This window comes from Panthera tigris, chromosome A2, assembly GCF_018350195.1.
Source record: "Panthera tigris isolate Pti1 chromosome A2, P.tigris_Pti1_mat1.1, whole genome shotgun sequence".
In the NCBI taxonomy this organism is placed as follows: Eukaryota; Metazoa; Chordata; class Mammalia; order Carnivora; family Felidae; genus Panthera; species Panthera tigris.
Window position 1 is genome coordinate 6,999,541 of NC_056661.1, and position 23,527 is coordinate 7,023,067.

The window sequence follows — 23,527 nt, forward strand, 5'->3', positions numbered from 1 at the left end:
TTTAAAAAAAGAATGGATGCTCAAGATAGGTGATTGGGAATTCTAGACCCTATTCTGTAGGATTCCATTTTGGTTGTGTTATAAAATGGATTTTTTTTTAATATAGTTGACACACATAATATGGATTTTTAAAGGCTTTTTTTAAAGGTTTTTATTTAAATTCCAGTTAGTTAACATACAGTGTAATATTAGTTTCAGTTAAAGAATTTACTAATTTAACACTTACATACAATACCTGGTGCTCATCACAAGTGGGTGCCTTAATCCCCATCATCTAGTTCACCCATTCCCGCCCCTCACCTCCCTTCTGGCAACCCTCAGTTTGTTCTCTATAGTTAAGAGTCTGTTTCTTGGTTTGTCTCTCTCTCTCTTTTTTTTCCCTTTGCTCATTTGTTTTGTTTCTTAAATTCCACATATGAGTGAAATCATATGGTATTTGTCTTTCTCTGACTGACTTATGTCGCTTAAGAAGGGTGGTTGCCATAAGAAACTCCATGTTTTTGGGTTTCACTTATAAGTGAATGGAGACCCATTTAGACAGAATGACTGACTTCATAAATGACTTGAGCGAAAGCCATGGTCAACATTTTCATTACATGGAGGGTGCTGGTTTCCTACTAATCGACGTTGCTCTTGTGTCTTCCTTCATAGATATATCAGGTACATGGAAGCAGGAAACCAAACAGGAATTTTAGAGTTCATCCTCCTTGGGTTCTCTGAGGATCCAGAACTGCAGCCCTTCATATCTGGGCTGTTCCTGTCCATGTTCCTGATCACTGTGCTCGGGAACCTGCTCATCATCCTGGCCATCTGCTCTGACCCCCACCTCCACACACCCATGTACTTCTTCCTCTCCAACTTGTCCTTGGTCGACATCAGTTTCAGCTCCACCATCGTGCCCAGGATGCTGGTGAGCATCCACACAGAGAACAAAGCCATCTCTTATATGGACTGCCTCACTCAGGTCTATTTTTCCATGTTTTTTCCTATCCTGGACACTCTCCTCCTGACTGTGATGGCCTATGACCGGTTTGTGGCCATCTGCCACCCCCTGCACTACATGGTCATCATGAACCCACCCCTCTGTGGCCTGCTGGTTTTTGTTACCTGGTTTATTGGTGTCATGACCTCCCTTCTTCATATCTTTCTGATGATGCATCTGAGATTCTGTGGAGATCTCAAAATTCCACATTTCTTCTGTGAACTGACACAGATTCTCAAGTTGGCCTGCTCTGACACCTTCCTGAACCGCACATTGATATACTTTATGACTGGTGTGCTAGGCGTTTTCCCCCTTGTCGGGATCCTTTTCTCCTACTCACGAATTGCTTCATCCATAAGGAAGATGTCTTCAGCTGGGGGAAGGCAAAAAGCATTTTCCACCTGTGGGTCTCACCTCTCAGTGGTTTCTTTATTTTATGGGACAGGTGTTGGAGTTTACTTCACTTCTGCAGTGACTCACTCCCCCAAGAAAGTCTCAGTGGCCTCGGTGATGTACACTGTGGTCACTCCTATGCTGAACCCCTTCATCTACAGCCTGAGGAACAAGGATGTGAAGGGGGCGCTGGGAAGGCTTCTCAGTAGAGTGGCTTCTTGTCTGTGACGGATCTGCTGGCCCCAAGACTATGAAATTTTATGGATCCTAAGAGCAAAAACGTTGATTCTGGAGTTTACTCTTGAATCTTACACACTTTTCACCCAATCCTGAAGGATCAATGACTTCTCTCTCCTAGTTTTTACAAATTTTTAAACAACCAATTTCCTCATAATTTATGTGATGATATTTCCGCCCCATCTGTTGTCCCAAAGTTATGTCCTCCACTTTCTTTCTTACTTCCTCACTGGTGAGTTCTAACCTGGATTTGGAGCGTTAACTTCAGCCTTGTTGTCTGAAATGTTGATGGAGAGTGCAGTTGTTCATATTAACTTATTTCTATGTGTTTTATTGTGGGTTTGTGTTGTTCATGTGCATGTATTACCAACAGTGTTTTGGAGTTTTTTTAAACTGGATAAAATATGATTTTAAAACATAATAAAATAAAGTCAATGTTTTAGTGCTTATTATATGGTAAACCTATGTTAGCTGCTCTCTATTTTCTTAAGTATCTTCCTCAATGGAAATGATTACTGTCTCCATTAAAAAAATATATTTTTTAGTGTTTATTTTTGAGAGAGATGAAGACAGAATGCGAGTAGGTCAGGGGCAGAGAGAGAGGGAGACACAGAATCTGAAGTAGGCTCCAGGCTCTGAGCTGTCAGCACTGAACCCAGCCTGGGGCTCAAACTCATGAACGGCGAGATCAGGACCTGAGCTGAAGTCGGATGCTCAACTGACTGAGCCACCCAGGCACCCCACTGTCTCCATTTTAGAGGTAAGGAAATTTGAGACTCTAAAGAGCCTAAAGCAACAGAGGGACAAAGTGGCAAAACCAGGATTCAAATCCAGAACTCAGACCCTGAACCCATATTCTTACCTAACAGGCTGCACAGCTTTTCACATGGATTTCAATGTGTACATCTGAATGGTGGATTTTATTGCTTGGTGGACAATATTTCTGGTTATTCTCTCCTTTTGGATATCTAAGAGAATAGCATTTTCTTTCTCCCTTGAAATTAAAGCTGGTAATATGTTTTCATGTGTCTAATAAAATGTGAGTGGAAGTGTGATGTGTCCCTTCTCCGTTAAAACAAAATAAGAGCTGGCACATTATTCTTTGCACTCCCTCTTCCCTTGATATGGCTGTTGTGGAGTGAAGTGATCATCCAAAGAGTCTAGAAAGCTGGCCAATAGGCAGAGGACTCCCTTGGATTGTTGCCCAAGTTGGTAGATACTTTTCATGAACAGGAAATAAGCTTTTGTTTGATTAAATCAGTAACATTTTAGTTCTATTACATACACTGTTGCTGTGTCAACATCAGCATAGCCTAACCTACTCTGACTATTATGTATCCCAAGGCTGGAAATCCAAATTTGAGAGTTTACCTACTCTGATGATTTTTACTGTTATGCTAAGAGTAAGTCTGAGATCTCCTTTTTCATTCCTTTGCAATCTTTCCACTTTCTTTTGAGAGCTTTAATTCAATTTTACATTAATACTTATACACACACACACACGTATATACACATACAGAAACATATGTTAATCTATACATGGCCTGCATCGTTGAAAGAGGAGAATTCATTTATTATTGTGCCAGAAATGCTCTTTCAATGGGAGATAAGTTCCTCTGAAGTAGAAATCCTGTATATCTTAAAATAAGACTAGCACTATCCACTGGTAGGACTGTGGAGGTATCACATTGTCTAACTGGACCACTTAAGAATATTGAGTCTAGTTCCCAAAATAGTAATTTGAGGGGCACCTAAATGGCTCAGTTGATTAAGTGACCGACTTCGACTCAGGTCATGATCTTGCAGTCATTGAGTTCAAGCCCCACATTGGGCTCTTGGCTGTCAGCGCAGAACCCTCTTTGGATCCTCTGCCCCCCCACCCCGCCTCCTACACTTGTGTGCACTCTCTCTTTCTCTCTCTCTCAGATGAATACACATTTAAAAATGGTAATTAGAATAGGGTTTTTAACATAAAATTCCATTCTGTTAGTGTCATAATTCATAATCTCCTTCCAGTTTGATATGTGATATCTCTGATATGGCATGATATGGGTTGTGATTTTGCATCATGTTGTTAAAATTTTTGTCTATGTATTGTAACAAATATATTTTTCAACAGTTCTTTATAATAGTTCAAATATGTATTTTCTTTTTAAAAATGTTTATTTGTTTTGTGAGAGAGTACGAACAGAGGAGGGACACAGAGAGAGAGAGGGAGAGAGAGAATCCCAAGCTGTCTCCATGCTGTCAGCATGGAGCCCAACAGGGGGCTCAATCCCATGAACCTCGTGATCATGATCTGAACTGAAATCAAGAGTCAGATGCTCAACTGACCAAACCACCCAGGCACCCCTCAAATATATATTTTCATTTTAAAAATTTAAAATTTACTCCACCTATGATGTATTTCTGTTCGGTAGGATATAGAGATCTCTTCTTTCCCTATGAAAAACAAATTTGTTCTAACAGTTTATACTAGTCTTTCCTTTCCCACTGACTTATAAAGGCGCTTTCTAAAATTCTCAAACCACAGTTTTCCCCCTATTCTGAGGTCAAGTATCTGGTCTAATCCCAGCCCATGCCATCTACATCAGGCTGGTCAGCTTCTCTGTACTTCTGTCAGTCATCTCTAAAATAACAATAACAGATGTCAGGGGTGCTGTACATATTAAAGGAGCTAATAATTATAAAGACTATGGTGTTTACTGTTGGCTTTGTTAGTAAGCTTTATTGATACTGTTACATGTTTTTATATTCATACTGATAGGCCACGTCTTTGACTTAGGGAGCCACCAGACACTTAGCAGGCCTTTTACAATTGCTATGTAAGTATTCTGATTGGCAAGGAACATGTAGCTCAGACTCCAATGAGATATTTTTTAGAAGGAATCCTGAACTCTGAGATCTTACCTAAGAAGACAAGAGTTTCCACCATGAAGAAAAACATGATCACCTTCAAATTCTCCACATTGGAATAGAATTGTCAAGCACATTTTCCATTATATTATCATTCTCTCTCCCAACTAGCTAAACTGTTTAGAAATAAATTAATAAGGGGAGCCTGGCTGGCTCAGTTGCTGGAGTGTGAGACTCTTGGTCTTGGAGTTATGTGTTCCTGCCCCACATTGGGTCTAGAGATAGTTTAAAAATAAAATCTTGAAAGAAAGAAAGAAAGAAAGAAAGAGAGAGAGAGAGAGAGAGAGAGAGAGAGAGAGAGAGAGAGAGGGAGGGAGGGAGGAAGGAAGGAAGGGAAAAGAAAAAGAGAAGAAAAAAAAGAAAAGGAACATTTATTTAATTAGGAGTTTTAAGATTTCAACCTTGGATGTCCCTGAGAGGGTAAATGTTGTTTGTCTGCCCCTTTGCTTTCAACTCACTGACCAGGACAATAAGAATAATATTGTTGTCCTGCTGACTCCAGGTTGGCTTGGATTCCATAATAAACCCTATTTTTGGAGTGTACCATCCATCAGTACAACCATGTTCTTGTTTCCCACTATAGTCTGGATGATCCATTTGGACTTAGTAAATGCTTTTGGAAAGAGGAGTGTCTAACATGTGCATAGAGAGTTTTTGCTAGCAGTAACTCCAGGAACAAGGACAGTAATGGCCAAGAGAGCCTAGTTAAAAATCCCTAGAGATTTTAGATTTGTGGCTTTGAAGGGTACTTCAGACTCTGGAGTGGATGAAATAATGATGATTATGAGAGAAAACATGCTTATCATATTTATAAATTTAATGGTTTATGTATCTCATCAACTCTATCCCCTCAGATTATTAACCAGAATCTGACGTTCATTTCCAAATTTCCAGGAGAGAAACTATTTAGCTAGGTTGGACCAGACACCACTCTCTGATCCAATTAGCCATTGGATCACAGGGCCACAGAGCAAAGTGGCCCACCAACATCCACAGATTGGCTACAATATAAAAGAAATGTGGGGAAAAGCAGAATTATCCAAGAGGCAAATTTCAGTCCAAAAGAAGGAAGGATGTTCAAACCACTGATGTTCTATATTTCAAATGGACTGATTCTGAGCTGGACATCCCAGAGGGTGATGGTCCATTGAGATAGATCTGAAGGCATGGCTACTTTGTGATAAAGATCATAAGGAGGAATAGATTACCCCCTGTAATGATAACTGTACAAGAAAATGGCATCTGTAATCCTTTTTTTGATGGATGAATATCAGATTGCTAGTGAAATGTACAATTTTGTTTTTCTTTGGGTATTCATATCATAAAAATATTTTTATATCTTAGGGCTCCTATTCAGAATAGCAGCTGTTGTTGTTGTTAAGTAGGCTCCATGCCCAACGTGGGGCTTGAACTCATGACCAGAGACCAAGAGTTGCATGCTCTACCAACTGAGTCAGCCAGACACCCTTCCTTTTTTTTTTTTTTCATTTTTGTTGACTTTTTAATTCATTTTTGAGAGACAGAGACAGAGCACAAGGGTGGGTGGAGCAGAGAGAGAGACACAGAATATGAAGCAGGCTCCAGGCTCTGAGCTGTCAGCACAGATTCCAATGCGGGGCTCGAACCCACAAACCATGAGATCATGACCTGAGCCAAAGTCGGACGCTTAACCAATGGAGCCACCCAGGCGCCCCCCTATTTGTTTGTTTTAATTAGCATTGCTTTGCCTGTTTCCTGGCAGAATTATCAGCTACATGGATTCAGGAAACCAAACAGGTGTCTCAGAATTCTCTCCTTGGGACTCTACTCTTTGGGCTGTTCTTGTCCATATACCTGGTCACCATGCTTGGGAACCTACTTATCATTCTGGCCATGAGCTCTGATTAGGACCTCCACATGCCCATGTAGTTCATTCTCTTCCACTTGTCTTTTTCGATACTTGTTTCAATTCCACCATGCTGGTGAACATCCATACAGAGAACAAAGCCATCACCCATGCAGGTTGCATCACTCAGATGTATTTCTTGTATAGTGTTTGGGTATTTGGACTTTTTCCTCCAGACCATAATGGCCTAGTACCAGTTTGTGGCCATCTGCCACCTCCTTCACAACACAGTCATCATTTGTATGATCTGTAGTTAGCCAATTTTCATCTGACTATACATGGCAAAACTGTACCAAATGGTAGGCATTCAAATATTTGTCAAATGAATTAAACCAAATTTGAACACCTTAAAATTTTTTTTTTTTATTTTAGAGAGTGCAAGTGGGGAAGGGGGCAGAGAGAGAGAGAAAGAGAGAGAGAGAGAGTGCACAAGAGAGAGAATCTTAACCAGACTCTATGCTCAGTGTGGAGCCCAATGCAGGGCTCAGTCCCAGGATCCTGGGATCATGACCCAAGCTGTCAAGAGACAGATGCACAATTGACCTAGCTACCTAGACGTCCCTGAACCACCTTTTTTGAAATAAATGTGGAATAATAGGTTTTAACCATAGACTCATAGAGGTAGAAAAGAACTTTGTGTCATTCATTTCACTTCATATTTTTTAAAATTTTATTAATTTTTTAAAGTTTATGTCTTTATTTTGAGAGAGAGAGCAAATAGGGTAGGGACACAGAGAGAGGCAGGAAGGAGAGAGAGAATCCCAAGCAGGCTGGGCATTGTCAGTGCAGAGCCTGACACAGGCTCAAACTCATCAACTGTGAGATCATGAGCTGGGATGAAATTAAGAGTCGGGCGTTTTTTTTGTTTTTTGTTTTTTGTTTTTGTTTTTTGAGAGAGAGAGAGAGAGAGAGAGAGAGAGACAGAGTGTGAGCAGGAGAGGGGCAGAAAGAGAGAAGGAGACACAGAATCCGAAGCAGGCTCCAGGCTCTGTGCTGTCAGCACAGAGCCCGATGCGGGGCTTGAACTCACAAGCTGTGAGATCATGACCTAAGCCAAAGTCAGCCGCTTAACTGACTGAGCCACCCAGGCGCCCCAAGAGTCGGACGTTTAACTGACTGAGCCACCCAGGTGTCCCCCCCCACTATGTTTTTTAAATGAGAGGACGGATTTCCTTGAACAAGGGTGAATTCCCAGTAATGGATCCATTGATGCCAAGGACTGTTTGGGGAAGATCAGAGTTCTCTCTGGCAACAAATATGTCATTAGTCTTTTTTTTTTTTTTTTAATTTTTTTTAACGCTTATTTATTTTTGAGACAGAGAGAGACAGAGCATGAACGGGGGAGGGGCAGAGAGAGAGGGAGACACAGAATCTGAGGCAGGCTCCAGGCTCTGAGCCATCAGCCCAGAGCCTGACGCGGGGCTTGAACTCACGGACCGCAAGATGGTGACCCGAGCCGAAGTCGGAGGCTTAACCGACTGAGCCACCCAGGCGCCTGAGTCTTTTTTTTTTTTTTTAATTTAAATATTTTTCAATTTTTTTAACCTTTTCTGTATAATTAATATACAGTGCTATGTTGTTAATCTCGGGTGTACAATAGAATGATTCGACAATTCTTTACATTACTCAGTGTTCATCGTGACAAGTGTACTCCTAATCCCCTTCACCTATTTCCCCCATCCCCCCACCACCTTCCCTCTGGCAACCACCAGTTTGTTCTCTATAGTTAGGAGTCTGGCTTTTTGTTTGTCTCTTTTTTTCTTTGTTTTGTTTCTCAAATTCCACATAGGAGTGAAATCACACGGTATTTGTCTTTTCTGATTGACGTATTTTATTTATTTCATGTCTAGATCCATCCATGTTGTAAATGGCAAGATTTTATTCTTTTTTATGGTGTAGTAATAGAATTACCATATGATTCACGAATTCTGCAACTGTGTATTTACCCAAAGAATACAAAAACACTAATTCAAAGAGATATGTGCCACCACGTGTATTGCAGATTTATTTACAATAGCCAAGATGGAAGTAACCCAAGTGTCCATCAATAGATGAATGGATAAAGATGTATATACATATATATATATATATATATATATATATATATATACACACACATATATATACACACATACACACGCAATGGAATATTAGTCATAAAAAAGAATGAAATCATGCCATTAATCTTTGTAGTAGCCCTTCACATCCTTATTGGAAGCTCATTTCTTCCTTAATACTTGCTATGGATTGAATGTCTGTCCCCCCAAAATTCCTATGTTGAAACCCTACCCCCCAGTGTGATGGTATTAGGAGGTGGAGCCTTGGAAGATCATTAGGATTAGAAGAGGTCATAGAGATAAAATCTTCACGAATGCAACTAATATCCCTATCAGAGTTGCAAGAGGATTTGCTTCTTCTCTCTGCCTTATGTGGATACAATGAGAAGCCAGCTATGTGCAACCCAGAAAAGGGGTCTCGCCAGAACCTGATTGTGTTGGCTCCCTTCTCTCAGAGACTTCTAACCTCCAGAATTGTGAGAAATATTTTTGCTTTGTTGTTTAGAGCCACGCAGTTTATGATATTTTATTATAGCAGCTCAAACAGACTATGACATCACTGTTCAAGTAGATGAAAGAATTTGTATAATCCATCTATTTTTTAATGTTTATTTATTTTTGAGAGAGAGAGAGAGAGAGCACAAGCAGAGGAGGGGTAGAAAGAGGGAGGGAGACAGAGAATCTGAAGCAGGCTCCAGGCTCTGAGCTGTCAGCATGGAGCCTGATGCAGGGCTTGAAATTATGAACCATGAGATCACGACCTGAGCAAAAGTTGGATGCTCAACAATCTGAGCCACCCAGGTGCCCCTAATCCATCTAGTTTTAGATATAATTTCCCACATGACCAATATTCTCTCTATATACTCCAATTTGTCAACTTTCCTGTTGTCAAAATCTACTCCAGATTTTCTTTATAATAATTGTTTGATATGAATAATTTGAGCCTTATCATCCTGCTTTAAAATAATTGTTTGGGACACCTGGGTGGCTCAATTGGTTAAGCATGCAACTCTTGGTTTGGCTCAGGTCATGATCTCATGGTTTTCTTGGTTTGAGCACCACATTGGACTCTGCACTGGTAGTGCAGAGCCTGCTTGGGATTCTCTCTCTCTCCCTCTCTCTCTCTGAGCCTCCCCCAATCACATTGTCTCTGTTTCTTTCCAAAGGAGTAAATAAACTTTAAAAAAAAGTAAAATAAAATAATTATTTGTCTAATGAGTATGTTCAGGGTTCAAAAATTCAAAAGTTTTGAAAGTTTATTTTTAAAAAGTTTTGAAAAGGTAGACCATGTAAAACACCTATCTCATGTCTATTAAGGAAGGAAGGAGGGATAGAGGGAGGAAGGAAGGGAGGGAGAAAGGGAGAGAAAGAAGAAGGGAGGGAAGAAGGGAGGGAGGGAGGGGGGGAAGAAGGAGTGAGGGAGGAAGCAAAGAAGGAAGGAAGGAAGGGAGAGGGGAGGAACGGAGGAAGGGAGGAAGGAAGAGAGGAAGGGAGGGAAAAAAAAATTAAGTTTGTTGTTGGAAAGATTCAGTTTCACGTCCCTCACAGATAATTTCCACTTGGCAGTGGCATGGGTTGATCTTGTGTTCTGTCTTAGTGGCAGTAGTTGGGGAGAGAATTGGGTTACAGAGGAGTAGGTCCAAGATATAATAGTATGCTTAGCTCAGCCCCAGTGTGAGCTCCCACTTCCTAAAGACAATTCTTCCCAACTACTGAACCTCATGCCTCACAAATAAATTCTCATGGACACTACACGTTGTTGCAGGTCACTATCCAAATGGTGATAATGTGGACGGTAAGCCTGTGTTGGGTCACCCACTAGTCCCTTCAGAATGAAGGGTTCCTCTCCAGGTTCAGGGAGTGCAGCCATCTGACAGCAGCCCTCAGCCTTCAGCCCTCTTAGAGAATTGCTCTCAGCTGAAGGAAGCTGCTGCAATTCCCCAAGTTCCCACCACAAAGGTCTCTTGCTGTGGGAGCATAACTGCCTGACAGCCATCTGTAGCCACCACTGTCTTTGCTCCGAGGATGCTGTTGGGCTGCTCCCATCCACTGACTGAGCACAGTAGGGTACCAGTGCATGTCCATTGCCATGCTCACACAATGACATTGGTGACCAGGTTCAATCAACTTTGCCAAGATAGTGACTCCTTCTCCTGGCATGAGGGACCTCAGGTGCCAGGTAGTCAGATAGTTTCAGGTCCAATGGGACTCCTGCCATGTCTCTGGAAGTGCTACCCTTTTAGGTGTCAAGACCTTTAAACTTGCTGATGGCAGAGTTGAGGAGACCTGAAGCAAATACTGCCTAGGTTGCTCACTGGGAGTGACATTACACAGGGCTGCTTCTACTAACAAGCCTGATTTCTGAACCCATGTATCCCACGTATTGGAGATATAGAGCACATCATGATTGTCATTGACTTAGAGTGTATATGCATCCTGTGAAGTGTGTAGCCAGGACGTGTTGTGGATTCAAATACCTACACTGAATATGACCGGTCTCTTTCAAGTTACAACTGCTGCATATTTTCCATTAAGCAAAAATTTTGTCAACTAACCATACTCCATAATTTCTTTATGCAATATTTTACCTCTATCTCACCTTCCCTGACAAACTTAATAGGTGATTTATACTGGCACCTCTATTTCCTCAATACTCCTCAAGCTTCTCTACATGGATGGTTTGTGCCTCTATCCCTCACTTCAGAGGTAAAAAATGGAGCCCTATCTAACATCAACAAAGGCTTCCATGTCACTAGCAAATGTCAAGGGATGTTTTCACCCTTCATTTCCTTAGTCCTTTCTTTCTTTCTTTCTTTCTTTTTTTAATGTTTATTTTATTTTTGAGACAGAGAGAGACAGAGCATGAACAGGGGAGGGTCAGAGAGAGAGGGAGACACAGATTCCGAAACAGGCTCCAGGCTCTGAGCCATCAGCACAGAGCCCGACGCGGGGCTCAAACTCACGGACCGTGAGATCATGATCTGAGCCGAAGTCGGACGCTTAACCGGCTGAGCCACCCGGGCGCCCCTCCTTAGTCCTTTCAACAGTCAAAAGCATTAATCACTCTGCTTTTCTTCAGAAAGAATCTGTTTGTCCCCATGACACTCAGCCACAAGTGATCTTTGAAATCTCTAAAGAGTCTTTAAAGGATGAACATCACAGAATGTTCATTCCTGGTTTTGGTTCTTGCAGGAATGAAACGTTCCTTAGGGGATACATTGTCATTTCAGTCAAACCAAACACAAGAGAATTTCTCCTTGGAGAAATTGCCTTCAGCTTTGCCCATTGTTGCCTACATAAACACGATATTGTCTGATTTTTTTCCATTCTTTTATTTTTGTATCCCAAGGGAACTGAATTGTTTGGAGAGAGGAAAGTCAGTAGAACAATTTATTTAATGAGCAGCTCTAAGAACTCCATCTTTGAGATGATAATAACATATCCCTGCTGTCCCTGTCCTATAATTCTCTGATACCAGCCTAGGGGAAAACCCAAATGAGCTACTTCTGGACACACTGCAGAGAAGAGAAAGCTTCAGTGATAACCATCACAGAGGGTAGGATCATTGCTCTCCAGTAAGGGCTGGAGGAGTATGAAGAAAAGGGACGAGAAAGTGGATGCTGGCTTTACCTCTAGAATAATGAGACTGGAGCAGCCCCATATTTAATTAGTCAACAAAGCTGAAGTCATTGTAGTTTGAAGGTGCTTTACTTGCTACTTAAACCAGTCTTTTCCAGCTCCTGCTAAGTCTCCTTACCTCTCTCACAATCTAGAGCCTCTTCCAGTAAGAGTTATTTTCTAGTGAGTTTCCTCCTCTTCTCTATTCTTTCCCATAAATAGTAGGCTCCTGTTTGATTTCCTGTCCCATCATTTATTTCTTAACTACTCACTGAAGATCTATTAAGCCCAAGATATTGCCTAGTTTGTTTCCCATGTGATTGGATTTTTTAATAATATTCTCTGTTTTTGCTGGCAGATTTGACTTACTTAGAGCACTTAATAGTCAGTATTGTTGTGTTTACCTTTAGTGTCCACAGTGTATCTACAAGTAACATCATTGTTTCTGACATTTGGTTCTCAGGCTAATTTTCTTTTTTCATCAGTCTTTTTAAATGTTCATGAGAATGTGGACTGCCTTAGCCTTTTCATGAATTTAACACAAATGTTTTAGTGTTTGAATGGAGGGACCCTGTTGGCTACAGTTTTAAACAGCTGTCCTCTATTGGGTTAAGAAATTGTTCTTAGATTCCTCCTTTGGTGAGAGGCTGTGTCCTGGCTGCCAGCCATGAAAATAGCTGCTACATTCCCTCAAATTTATTTTCTATGGCGATTATGGTTATAATTCCTCTTAATTTCCCTGTATTTGTGATGAATTGTTTTTCAAACATCCTAGCGTTAAACCATCTTTCCATTCCTAGAATAGGTATGACTTGCTCATGGTGTATTACCCTTTTAAATAGATATGAATGCACTGTATTTACTCTGCTATTCTAGTGTGTATCTACATTCAGGTATATGATGAATTTGCACTATTCATTATATTATTATATTATTTTTCTGCATTATTGTTGATGCTTTTGGTCTCAATCTTTATTACACATCTAACATTTGCATGTACTGAACACCTGCTATATGCAGACACATTGTAAGTCCCTGCAAAGACAAGTGAGCAGAAACAGTCTTAATTTCTGACCCGCTAAAAATATATATATATATAATTATTAACATGATGGCCACAATAAGGAATCATACAGGATGCTTTCTCCACATGTGCTCCTCACACACTCTGTCCCTCCTGACCCTCACTGTCTGCCGTCCATCTTACTGACTTCTCAAGTCCTTTCCATTACCAACCTCACCCAACCACGGAGAAAGTGCAAATTCTATTCTTTCCACCTCAAATTTGTGGCCTTACCTAATTTCCCTTTTAACATTTACCCATCTTTCCTCTTGCAGCTCAGATATTCATATTTCAGAGAAGTCTTTCCTACCCATCTCCTGGGGTAAATTGGTCCCCCAAAATTCTGTTTTCCTTTTAACTAAAATTTTTTAATTAAAAAAATTTTAATGTTGATTTAATTTTTTGAAAGAGAGAGAGACAGAGCACGAGCGGGGGAAGGACAGAGAGAGAGGGAGACACAGAATCTGAAGAAGGCTCTAGGCTCTGAGCTGTCAGCACAGACAGCCGATGTGCTCACGAACCTGGAAATCCTGACCTGAGGCAAAGTCAGATTCTCAACTGACTGAGCCACCCAGACATCCCTGTTTTCCTTTTAATTAATTAACATTCTATAGACACTAATAATATTGAAATTTTTTCTATCACAGAGGAAATAAACATATATTTTCAATTTTTAGGATGCTTCAATTTATAGAAGCTTTAAATATTTTTCAATCAATCAATAAATCAATCATTTTTGGCAATTAACTCCTCTGATCTTAATACAACACATCTCACTTGTGAGCATGTACACAGGAGCACACACACTCACACATGCTTTGTATTTCATTTTAGTGGTTTTGTGATTTCCCCTCCTTATTTATGTAGTCCATATGTTTTGCCTCCCTTGTGGTAGAGTCCACCTGGCAGGTGATATCTGAAAGAGGGAGGTATAGAATCTTCATTAACTAGAAGTGCTACATGGTGGTCAGCAGAACTACCAGACCTGATGTGCTTATCATGATCAGAATTCTGGGGGACCTTGGTGGCTCAGTCAGTTAAGCTATCTGACTCTTGATTTCAGCTCAGGTCATGATCTCATTGTTCATGAGTGCCAGTCCCCAACAGACTGCACTGACCATGCAAAACCTGCTTGGGATTCTCCCTCTCCCTTTTCCAGGCGTGTGCTCTCTCTCTCTTAAAATAAGTAAATAAACTTAAAAAAAATTTTTTAATGTTAGAATTCCATCTTTGATGGCTGCCCAGTCTGAGTAGAATATTGATAAATGATAACCATAAATGACAAAGTTCTTGTGATACTAAGAACAGAAGCTCATATTTTTCAAGTGTCCACTGTATGTCACAAAAACTACAATAGAAACATAACATGCATTATCTTGTTTAATTCACTGACCAGGCTTGTAAAGCAGGGAAATTTACTACTTTCACTGTAAACTGAGGTATCTGTAGTCTCATGATTTTAATTAACTCTGCCAAGGTCACACAGAAAGTAGACTGGTGCACCAAAGTTTTACTCTAGAAGGTCTGACTCAAGATTCCTTTTTTTAAATCATAGGTCTATAATGATTTTTATGACAGTTATATATCAACAAACAATTGTCATAAAAGGAATAGATTAATAAAAAATAGTTATCATTTTTGACATCCTACTGTGCACAAAAGCATTTTGAATCATCATAAAGAAAGTAATAGCAGTAACCACATTTTTAGGGGGAAAAAAAGACAGAGTTAACTGTGACAATAACAGGACACATCAGATCACAAAGTCAAGGGTGTTCGAGTTGAAAACCTATCTTAATCACTATTTTAGGGTTTTTAGAATAAGGGCAGTTATGGAGGTTATCAAAGAGAATACCTTATTTGTCTTCAATGACTTTGGAAGATCATATCAAGGAAGAAATTGGTTTATATCCATAGATTTGAATAGAATTAGAACCAGTGAGTAGGAGATACAATGAGAAAGATTTCTGATAAATTAAAGATAGTCTGAATGATTGCATACATTTAAATGGATTTGGGCTATGACTTTAATGAGTGAATCACTAGATTTGGAAGGACTGATTGAGAGTGAAGGATATTCGTGTAGAATGGATGCAAAAAGGATGTCCATGCAAAAAGGTGATGACTAGGAGGTGTCAGTTGACTCTTAACTGAAGGCTGCTTTTGCCTCCTTCTCCAGCAAACACACCAGATACATGGAAGCAGAAAACCAGACAGAAGTATCAGTATTCCTCCTCAGGGGTCTCTCAGATGATCCAGAACTGCAGCCTCTCCTCTTTGGCATGTTCCTATCCATGTATCTGGTCACTGTGCTTGGAAACCTGCTCATCATCCTGGTTGTCAGCTCTGACTCTCACCTCCACACCCCCATGTACTTCTTCCTCTCCAACCTGTCCTTTGTTGACATTTGTTTCATCTCCACCACTGTCCCAAAGATGCTGGTGAACATCCAGGAATGCAGCAAAGGCATTTCCTATATAGAATGCCTCATTCAAGTGTATTTTTTTATGATTTTTGCTGGAATGGACGATTTCCTCCTGACTGTGATGGCCTATGACCGGTTTGTGGCCATCTGCCACCCCCTACACTACACAGTCATCATGAACCCACGACTCTGTGTCCTCCTGGTTCTGAGTTGTTGGCTCACCCTTTTCTGGGTCTCCTTGATTCATATTCTACTGGTGAGGCGGCTGACCTTCTGTACAGGCACTGAAATTCCACATTTCTTCTGTGAACTGGCTCAGATTCTTAAGGCAGCCTGCTCTGACACCCTCATCAATAACATCTGCTTGTATGTTGCCACTGCACTGCTGTGTGTGTTTCCTCTCACTGGGATCCTCTTCTCATACTCTCAGATTGTCTCCTCCTTAATGAGGATGTCGTCCAGTGAGGGCAAGTATAAAGCATTTTCCACCTGTGGGTCTCACCTCTCTGTGGTCTGTCTGTTCTATGGGACAAGCCTGGGGGTCTACCTCACTTCTGCTGTGACCCATTCTTCCCAGAGAAGTTCGATTGCCTCAGTGATGTACACTGTGGTGACCCCCATGTTGAACCCCTTCATCTACAGCTTGAGGAACAAGGATGTGAAGGGGGCCCTGCAAAGATTCCTCAGCAGAGCAACCTCATGGCCATGATGGGCCACTAGCTTTGAAGCCACGTGGACATTGTAGGTCCCAAAAGCAAATGTGAGATTAAATCTGTCTCTTTTTCTCCTCTAATGAACAAGTTTGATTTATTCTATTCCCAAAGCACCTATGACTTCCCTTCTATTTGTTTTTATATTAGTCTCTCCTCAACAACTCCTCCATAAAACATTTTGGACTTTGCTTCTCCATATGCTGTCAATAAATTTCCATGTTTGATCAGCTTTCTTGCAGCCATTCTTAAGATTTCTAACTTTAGGCTTGAAGGACTTGTCATATCAAACGTTGCTGTGTTTGCTGCAAGAATAATGCTCTAAAATGTTGATGTTCTTCACCTCAATTTTTTTTTAGTGGTGAAAAAACTTATATTTAGCCAGCTGGACTTAGTTTATTTTTTTAATTTTTTTAATGTTTATTTATTTTTGAGAGACAGGGCACAAGCGGAGGAGGGGCAGAGAGAGAGGAAGACAGAATCTGACGCAGGCTCCAGGCACTGAGCTGACAGTACAGAGCCCAATGCGGGGTTCTAACCCACGAACCATGAGCTCATGACCTGAGCTGAAGTCAGACGCTCAACCAAGCCACCCAGGTGTCCCAGCTGGACTTAGTTTAGAAAATCCCAGTTTGTTGGCAACTGCAAAGTGTCATAGTCAGGAGCCAGTTGAACATATGCTTTCTTTTCTCCATTCGGCCTGATCAGAGTGTTGGCCCTGGCCACATCAATGTCATAGAGATTCTTCACAGCCTGTTTGTTCTGGTGCTTGTTGGCCTTGATATCCACAATGAACACAAGTGTGTTGTTGTCTTCTATTTTCTTCATGGCTGACTCAGTAGTCAGGGAAAGTTGATGATGGCATAGTGTCAGCTTGTGTCTCCTGGGGGCTCTCTTCCAGGGATATTTGGGCTGCCTTAGGAGATGCAGTGTCTTGGGTGGTCAGAAAGTAAGTGACATGTGGATCTTTTTTTTTTTTTTTATGACTGTGGACGCCTTTTATCACTGTTTTCTTGGCTTTCAAAACCTTTGCTTTGGCTTCGGCTCTGGGAACAGCAGGGGCTTCCTTCTTTGCCTTTGGCATCATCTTCGTGAAAGACTCTTCACCTTTTGTTTGTGTGCTTGTCTTCCCCACAAGAAATGGAATGAAATCCTATGTGGTCATTCAAAAGTGCTTACCTTCTCAGAACTGTACCTTTTCCTTCACATGTATGACTTTCTGTCATCTTGAAAACGTGTGTGGAGACATTTCCTCTCATTCACCTCACTTTTCAAAAGAGGAGAATAAGATGGAATTGGGTAGAACCTCGCTAACTGACATGGAGTTTCCATCCTACTTTGTATAAGAATAGTGATGTGATTTTCAACTTCAAAATCAGAATCTAGATTTCTACGATCATGTTCATAGTAATATCCTGCCTTGGAAAACTCTGAGATGTTGCTTCATTCTTTGTGATCTTTCCATCTTTCCTCCTTTTCTTCCTTTCCTTCTTTCATTTGATTTTTATTTCCCATATATGCAATTTTAAGATATACCCTCTAAATAAATAAATAAATAAATAAATAAATAAATAAATAAATAAGATATACCCTCTAAGATCCTAAAACATACAATAGTGAAGACAATAGAATAAAAGTTATTTTCTAGTGTGGTTTCTGGGACTCTCTGGAGGTGCCATCAGGAATGGTAATTACACACATGTGGAATGTGTTCAGAACATAACTCACTTTGGGGGAATAACGTGGATAGAAACACTCACTTTCACTGAGTGTTCAGTGAAAGATGGACTAGTAGACGCTGTCAACATTTCTCCCACATTTCTCTCCCATTTCTTCCCTGGGACCCCTCACCATGTCCACTGCATGACTGCCAAATGATAGCCTAGCCAGAACCAATTTTCCCCACTAGGTGGTGGTGGAAGTGACAGAGAATTATGCCCACACAAAGACAGCCCTTCATGGAGACCTATAGGGTATGGCATGTCTTTCACACACTAGACTGGATAATTCTGAGGTTTGTATTTTGTACCACTTTCCGGAATTGCCCCACAGGATGAAATTCTGCTCCTTCCCTGTGGTAGCAGACTGAACATAAACTTAATTCTAATGTATTTTCTTCTTTTTAAAAAAATTTTTTTTAATTATGTTTCTTTATTTTTGAGAGGCAGAGAGAGACAGAGCATGAGCGGGAGGAGCATGAGCAGAGAGAGAGGGAGACACAGAATCTGAAGCAGACTCCAGGCTCTGAGCTGTCAGCCCAGAGCCCAGCACAGGGCTCGAACCCACAAACCATGAGATCATGACCTGAGCCGAAGTCGGACACTCAACCAACTGAGGCACCCAGGCGCCCCTAATGTATTTTCTTCCATGTATCACTTCTCCTCTCACCCATGTTCCATGTTCCTTGTTCTTTCCAATAAAGTGCTTGCACATAAACCCTTGTCTAAGCATCTGCTTCTCTGAGAATCCAAGCTAAGACAGGTGGTAAAGCTATAATGTACAACACCATATCATGAAAGGAGTTCAAACTTCTGGAGAGAAAAAAAAAAAGAAACTAATCATTGGGAACATAGGACTGCAAAATTACTCTAAAATTATAGTCTGTTAGAGAGGAAAGGCTTATTTGATGTAGCTCCAATTCACTTTGATTCCATTAAGTTGACACCAATGTGAATTTATTGTCTACTGTGTCCAAATCAAGGAGGGGTCCAAATGGTTGCAATACACAGTGGTGAGCATAATGTGGTGTGTCATAGATCGTTTTGAAAACAAAGGTAAAAGTTTTGAAAACATCCTGAATAATTCCAAGAAAACTCTTTCAACTTTTTTAAAATAATTTTTGAGGCATGATTTACATATACAAAATTTACCCAATGATAATGTAAATTCAATGATTTTAGTAAATTTGTAGAATTATGTGATTACTGCAATCCACTTTTAGAATATTTCCTTTACCTCATAACATTCCCTTGTGCCCATTTGCAGTTACTATTGACTCCCACCTCAATCCTAGGAAATCACTTATCACTGTCTCTATTAATTTGCTTTACCAGATATTTTATATAGATGCAATCATACAATGTGTAGTCTTTTGTATTGGTCTTCTACTCAGCGTATGTTTTTTCAGAGTCATCCATGTGGAACTATGTATCAACGTTTTGTTTCTTTTAATTGCAGAACAGTATTCAAATGTGTGGATGTACTAATTTTTTAATCTACTTGTCCGTTGGCACACATTTGGACATTTCCAGTTTCGTGTCATTATAAATAATGCTGCTGTGTGTACTTGAGCACATGTGTTTGTGTCAACATGTGTTTTTATTTCTCTTGGGTAGATACCTAGGGTTGGAATTGCTGGTTCATATGGTAAGTTTATCTTTAAGTTTTTAAGCAACTACCAAACTGTTTTCCCCAGTGACTGCCCAATGTACATTCCCACCAGGAATGCATGAAGGTCCAGTTTTTCCACAATTTGGCAACACTTGGTATTCAGGGAAAACTTCTATAGGAAAATATATGCTTACGTGATGAATAACAAATAATGAGTAGAAATTTAACTGGATAATAGGCTTGGGTGACATTTAACAGACATGCAAGAATGAAGTATTTTAGGAATATATATAGAACTTAATGGCTGAGTTATTGGGAATAAGCCTGGGGGTGCCTGGGTGGCTTACTCAGTTAAGCATCTGACTCTTGATTTCAGCTCAGATCATGACCTCAGTGTCATCATCTCAGGTGTTGGAATCAAACCCCTGGTAGGTCTAGACCCTACTTAAGATTCTCTCTCTTTCCACCAAAAACTATAAAATACCTAGGAATAAATATAACCAAAGAGGTGAAAAATCTCTACACTGAAAACTGTAGAAAGCTTATGAAAGAAATTGAAGAAGACACCAAAAAAAAAAAAAAAAAAAAAAAAAAAGGAAAAATATTCCATGCTCCTGGATAGGAAAACAAATATTGTTAAAATGTTGATACTACTCAAAGCAATCTACATATTCAATGCAATACGCATCAAAATAACACCAGCATTCTTCACAGAGCTAGAACAAACAATCCTAAAATTTGTAGGGAACCACAAAAGACCCCAAATAGCCAAAGCAATCCTGAAAAAGAAAACCAAAGCTGGAGGCATCACAATCCCAGACTTCAGGATATACTACAAAGCTGTAATCATCAAGACAGTATGGTACTGGCACAAGAAGAGACCCTCAGATCAATGGAACAGAATAGAGAAATGGACCCTCAAATGTATGGGCAACTAATCTTTGACAAAGCAGGAAAGAATATCCAATGGAATAAAGACAGTCTCTTCAGCAAGTGGCACTGGGAAAACTGGACAGCAACATGCAGAAAAATGAACTTGGACCACTTTCTTACACCATACACAAAAATAAACTCAAAATGGATGAAAGACCTAAATCTAAGACAGGAAGCCATCAAAATCCTAGAGGAGAAAGCAGGTAAAAATCTCTTTGACCTTGGCCGCAGCAACTTCTTACTCAATATGTCTCCAGAGGCAAAGGAAACAAAAGCAAAAATGAACTATTGGGACCTCATCAAGATAAAAAGCTTCTGCACAGTGAAGGAAACAATCAGCAAAACTAAAAGGCAACCGATAGAATGGGAGAAGATATTTGCAAACAACATATCAGATAAAGGGTTAGTATCCAAAATCTATAAAGAACTTATCAAACTCAACACCCAAAAAACAACTAATCCAGTGAATAAATGGGCAAAAGACATGAACAGACACTTTTTGAAAGAAGACATCCAGATGGCTAACAGACACATGAAAAGATGTTCAACATCACTCATCATCAGGGAAATACAAATCAAAACCACAAATGAGATACCACCTCATACCTGTCAGAATGGCTTACATTAACAACTCAGGCAACAATAGAGGTTGGCGAGGATGCGGAGAAAGAGGGTATTTTTTGCACTACTGGTGGGAATGCAAACTGGTGCAGCCACTCTGGAAAACAGTCTGGAGGTTCCTCAAAAAATTAAAAATAGAACTACCCTATGACCCAGCAATTGCACTATTTATCCAACGGATACAGTAGTGCTGTTTTGAAGGGGCACATGCAACCCAATGTTTATACCAGTACTATCAACAATAACCAAAGTATGGAAAGAGCCCAAATGTCCATCGATGGATGAATGGATAAGACGTGGTATATATATACAATGGAGTATTACTCGGCAATCAAAAAGAATGAAATCTTGCCATTTGCAACTCCATGGATGGAACTAGAGGGTATTATGCTAAGTGAAATTAGTCAGAGAAAGACAAATATATGACTTCACTCATATGAGGACTTTAAGATACAAAACAGATGAACATAAGGGAAGGGAAGCAAAAGTAATATAAAAACAGGGAGGGGGAAAAAACATAAGAGCTCTTAAATATGGAGAACACACAGAGGGTTGCTGGAGAGGTTGTGGGAGGGGGGATTGGCTAAATGGGTAAGGGGCATTAAGGAATCTACTCCCGAAATTGTTGTACTATATACTAACTTGGATGTAAATTTAAAAAAAAAATTATCTTACAAACATAAGAAAAAAAAGATTCCCTCTCTTTCACTCTACCACTTATGTTGTCTCTCTCCAAAAATAAATAAGTAAATAATTTTTAAAAAAAGAAAAAAGAAAGTAATAAGCCTGTAAATGTAGATGGAAGACAGACCATTGAGAGTCAAACTTGACATACTAAAGATTTTGTAATCATTTGAGAACCAAAACATGCTGTATTCAAAGGTATCATATGAGGACCTTAGGATTACTCTGAGTGGGAGAATTGGAGCCATAGGGATCAGTTAGGAGACAGTTGAAACGGTCAAGGAGAGAGATAATGGGTACCTGACCTAGCCAGTGGCAATAAGATAGGCAAATTTTGGAAGAGAGGTATATTAATTTCCTATTGAATCTGTTTTGCGTTGCCATAAGTCTAGTAGTTTCAAATGATACAATTTATTATTTTACATTCTGGAGGTCAAAAGTCTAAAATGTATCAGCAGGATTGCTTTCCTTTTGGAGGTGCCTGAGAAAGTCCTTTTCCTTGCCTTTCTAAATTCTAGAGCCCCCCTGCATTCGTTGGCTCATGGATCCTACTTTCAGTTTCAAAGTACAAAGTACAAAATCTTGAAATCTCCCTCTAGCCCTCCTGCTTGCTCTTCCTAGGACCTTGAGGATTACATCGTGCCGACCCAGATAATTCGGAGTCCATTTCCTATCTCAAGATCCTTAACTAAATGACACTCCCAAAGTGCCTTTTGCCATCTAAAGTAGCACATTCACAGCTTCTGCAGAATAGTACATGGACATCTTTGGGAGGCTATTATTCAGCTTACCACAGGAGATGTGTGTGAGTTACAATTTGCCAATGACTGCTTGATAAGGCCTTGAGCTGGAAGGTGGAGGGTCTGTCACAGCACTCCTTGCTGATTTTCAGTGGATATTATCACCTCATGATCCTGTCTCATGTAAAGATAAGGCTGCACTAGACAGGTGTGGTTGGGCCACAAGTTACGGAAGAGAATTCTCTGATTCATCTGAACATAGCTGAGAGACGGATCAGCTGGGCACTGGCACAACTAAACACTGGGGCTCAAACACCATGAGGATTTCCTTTCAGACTACCGGCTTTATTTTCTCAAACTGGCTGCTTTCAAGTGGAAACAGACATGGAGATCAGCAGTTCTCACCTCTCATACCTCATAGCTGCATTTTTCAGAACTGGAATTACTTTGGTTACTCAGATGCAAAGAAAGAAAGAAAGAAAGAAAGAAAGAAAGAAAGAAAGAAAGAAAGAAAGAAAGAAAGAAAGAAAGAAAGAAAGAAAGAAAGAAAGGGAAGGAAGGAAGGAAGGAAGGAAGGAAGGAAGAAAGGAAGGAAGGAAGGAAGGAAGGAAGGAAGGAAGAAAGAAAGAAAGAAAGAAAGAAAGAAAGAAAGAAAGAAAGAAAGAAAGAAAATCCCAGGAAACAATTCTAATCCGCACAAATATGTTCTCTTTCCACCTTGGGCCAATCAACTGGGGTCAGGAAACAATGTTACTAGGAGCCCCTTTAGAACATTTGTTTACTGATTTTTTACTGTGTCAGTCATATTTTAGGCTCAACTACCACAAGGATAAACAGGTACAGGTGTATGGGGAGAACGGGTTGTCACAATAAAAACCGTGTTCTTAATAAACCTCACTGAGTACGTTACATTGTGAAGAAGGTGAATGCACA

General features: G+C 40.2%; 2 protein-coding genes across 2 annotated transcripts; both read left to right on the forward strand.

Moving 5' to 3' along the window:
* The first annotated feature begins 664 nt into the window (after positions 1-664).
* Positions 665-1,603, forward strand: LOC102960143 (olfactory receptor 7D2). Its single transcript, XM_007079372.1, has one exon. The coding sequence runs from the start codon at positions 665-667 to the stop codon at positions 1,601-1,603; it is 939 nt and encodes a 312-aa protein (XP_007079434.1).
* Positions 1,604-15,346: 13,743 nt separating this feature from the next.
* On the forward strand, positions 15,347-16,285 carry LOC102966048 (olfactory receptor 7D4-like). The gene has a single exon (XM_007079387.2). It carries the CDS (start codon positions 15,347-15,349, stop codon positions 16,283-16,285), a length of 939 nt encoding a protein of 312 aa, XP_007079449.2.
* The last annotated feature ends 7,242 nt before the right edge of the window (positions 16,286-23,527 follow it).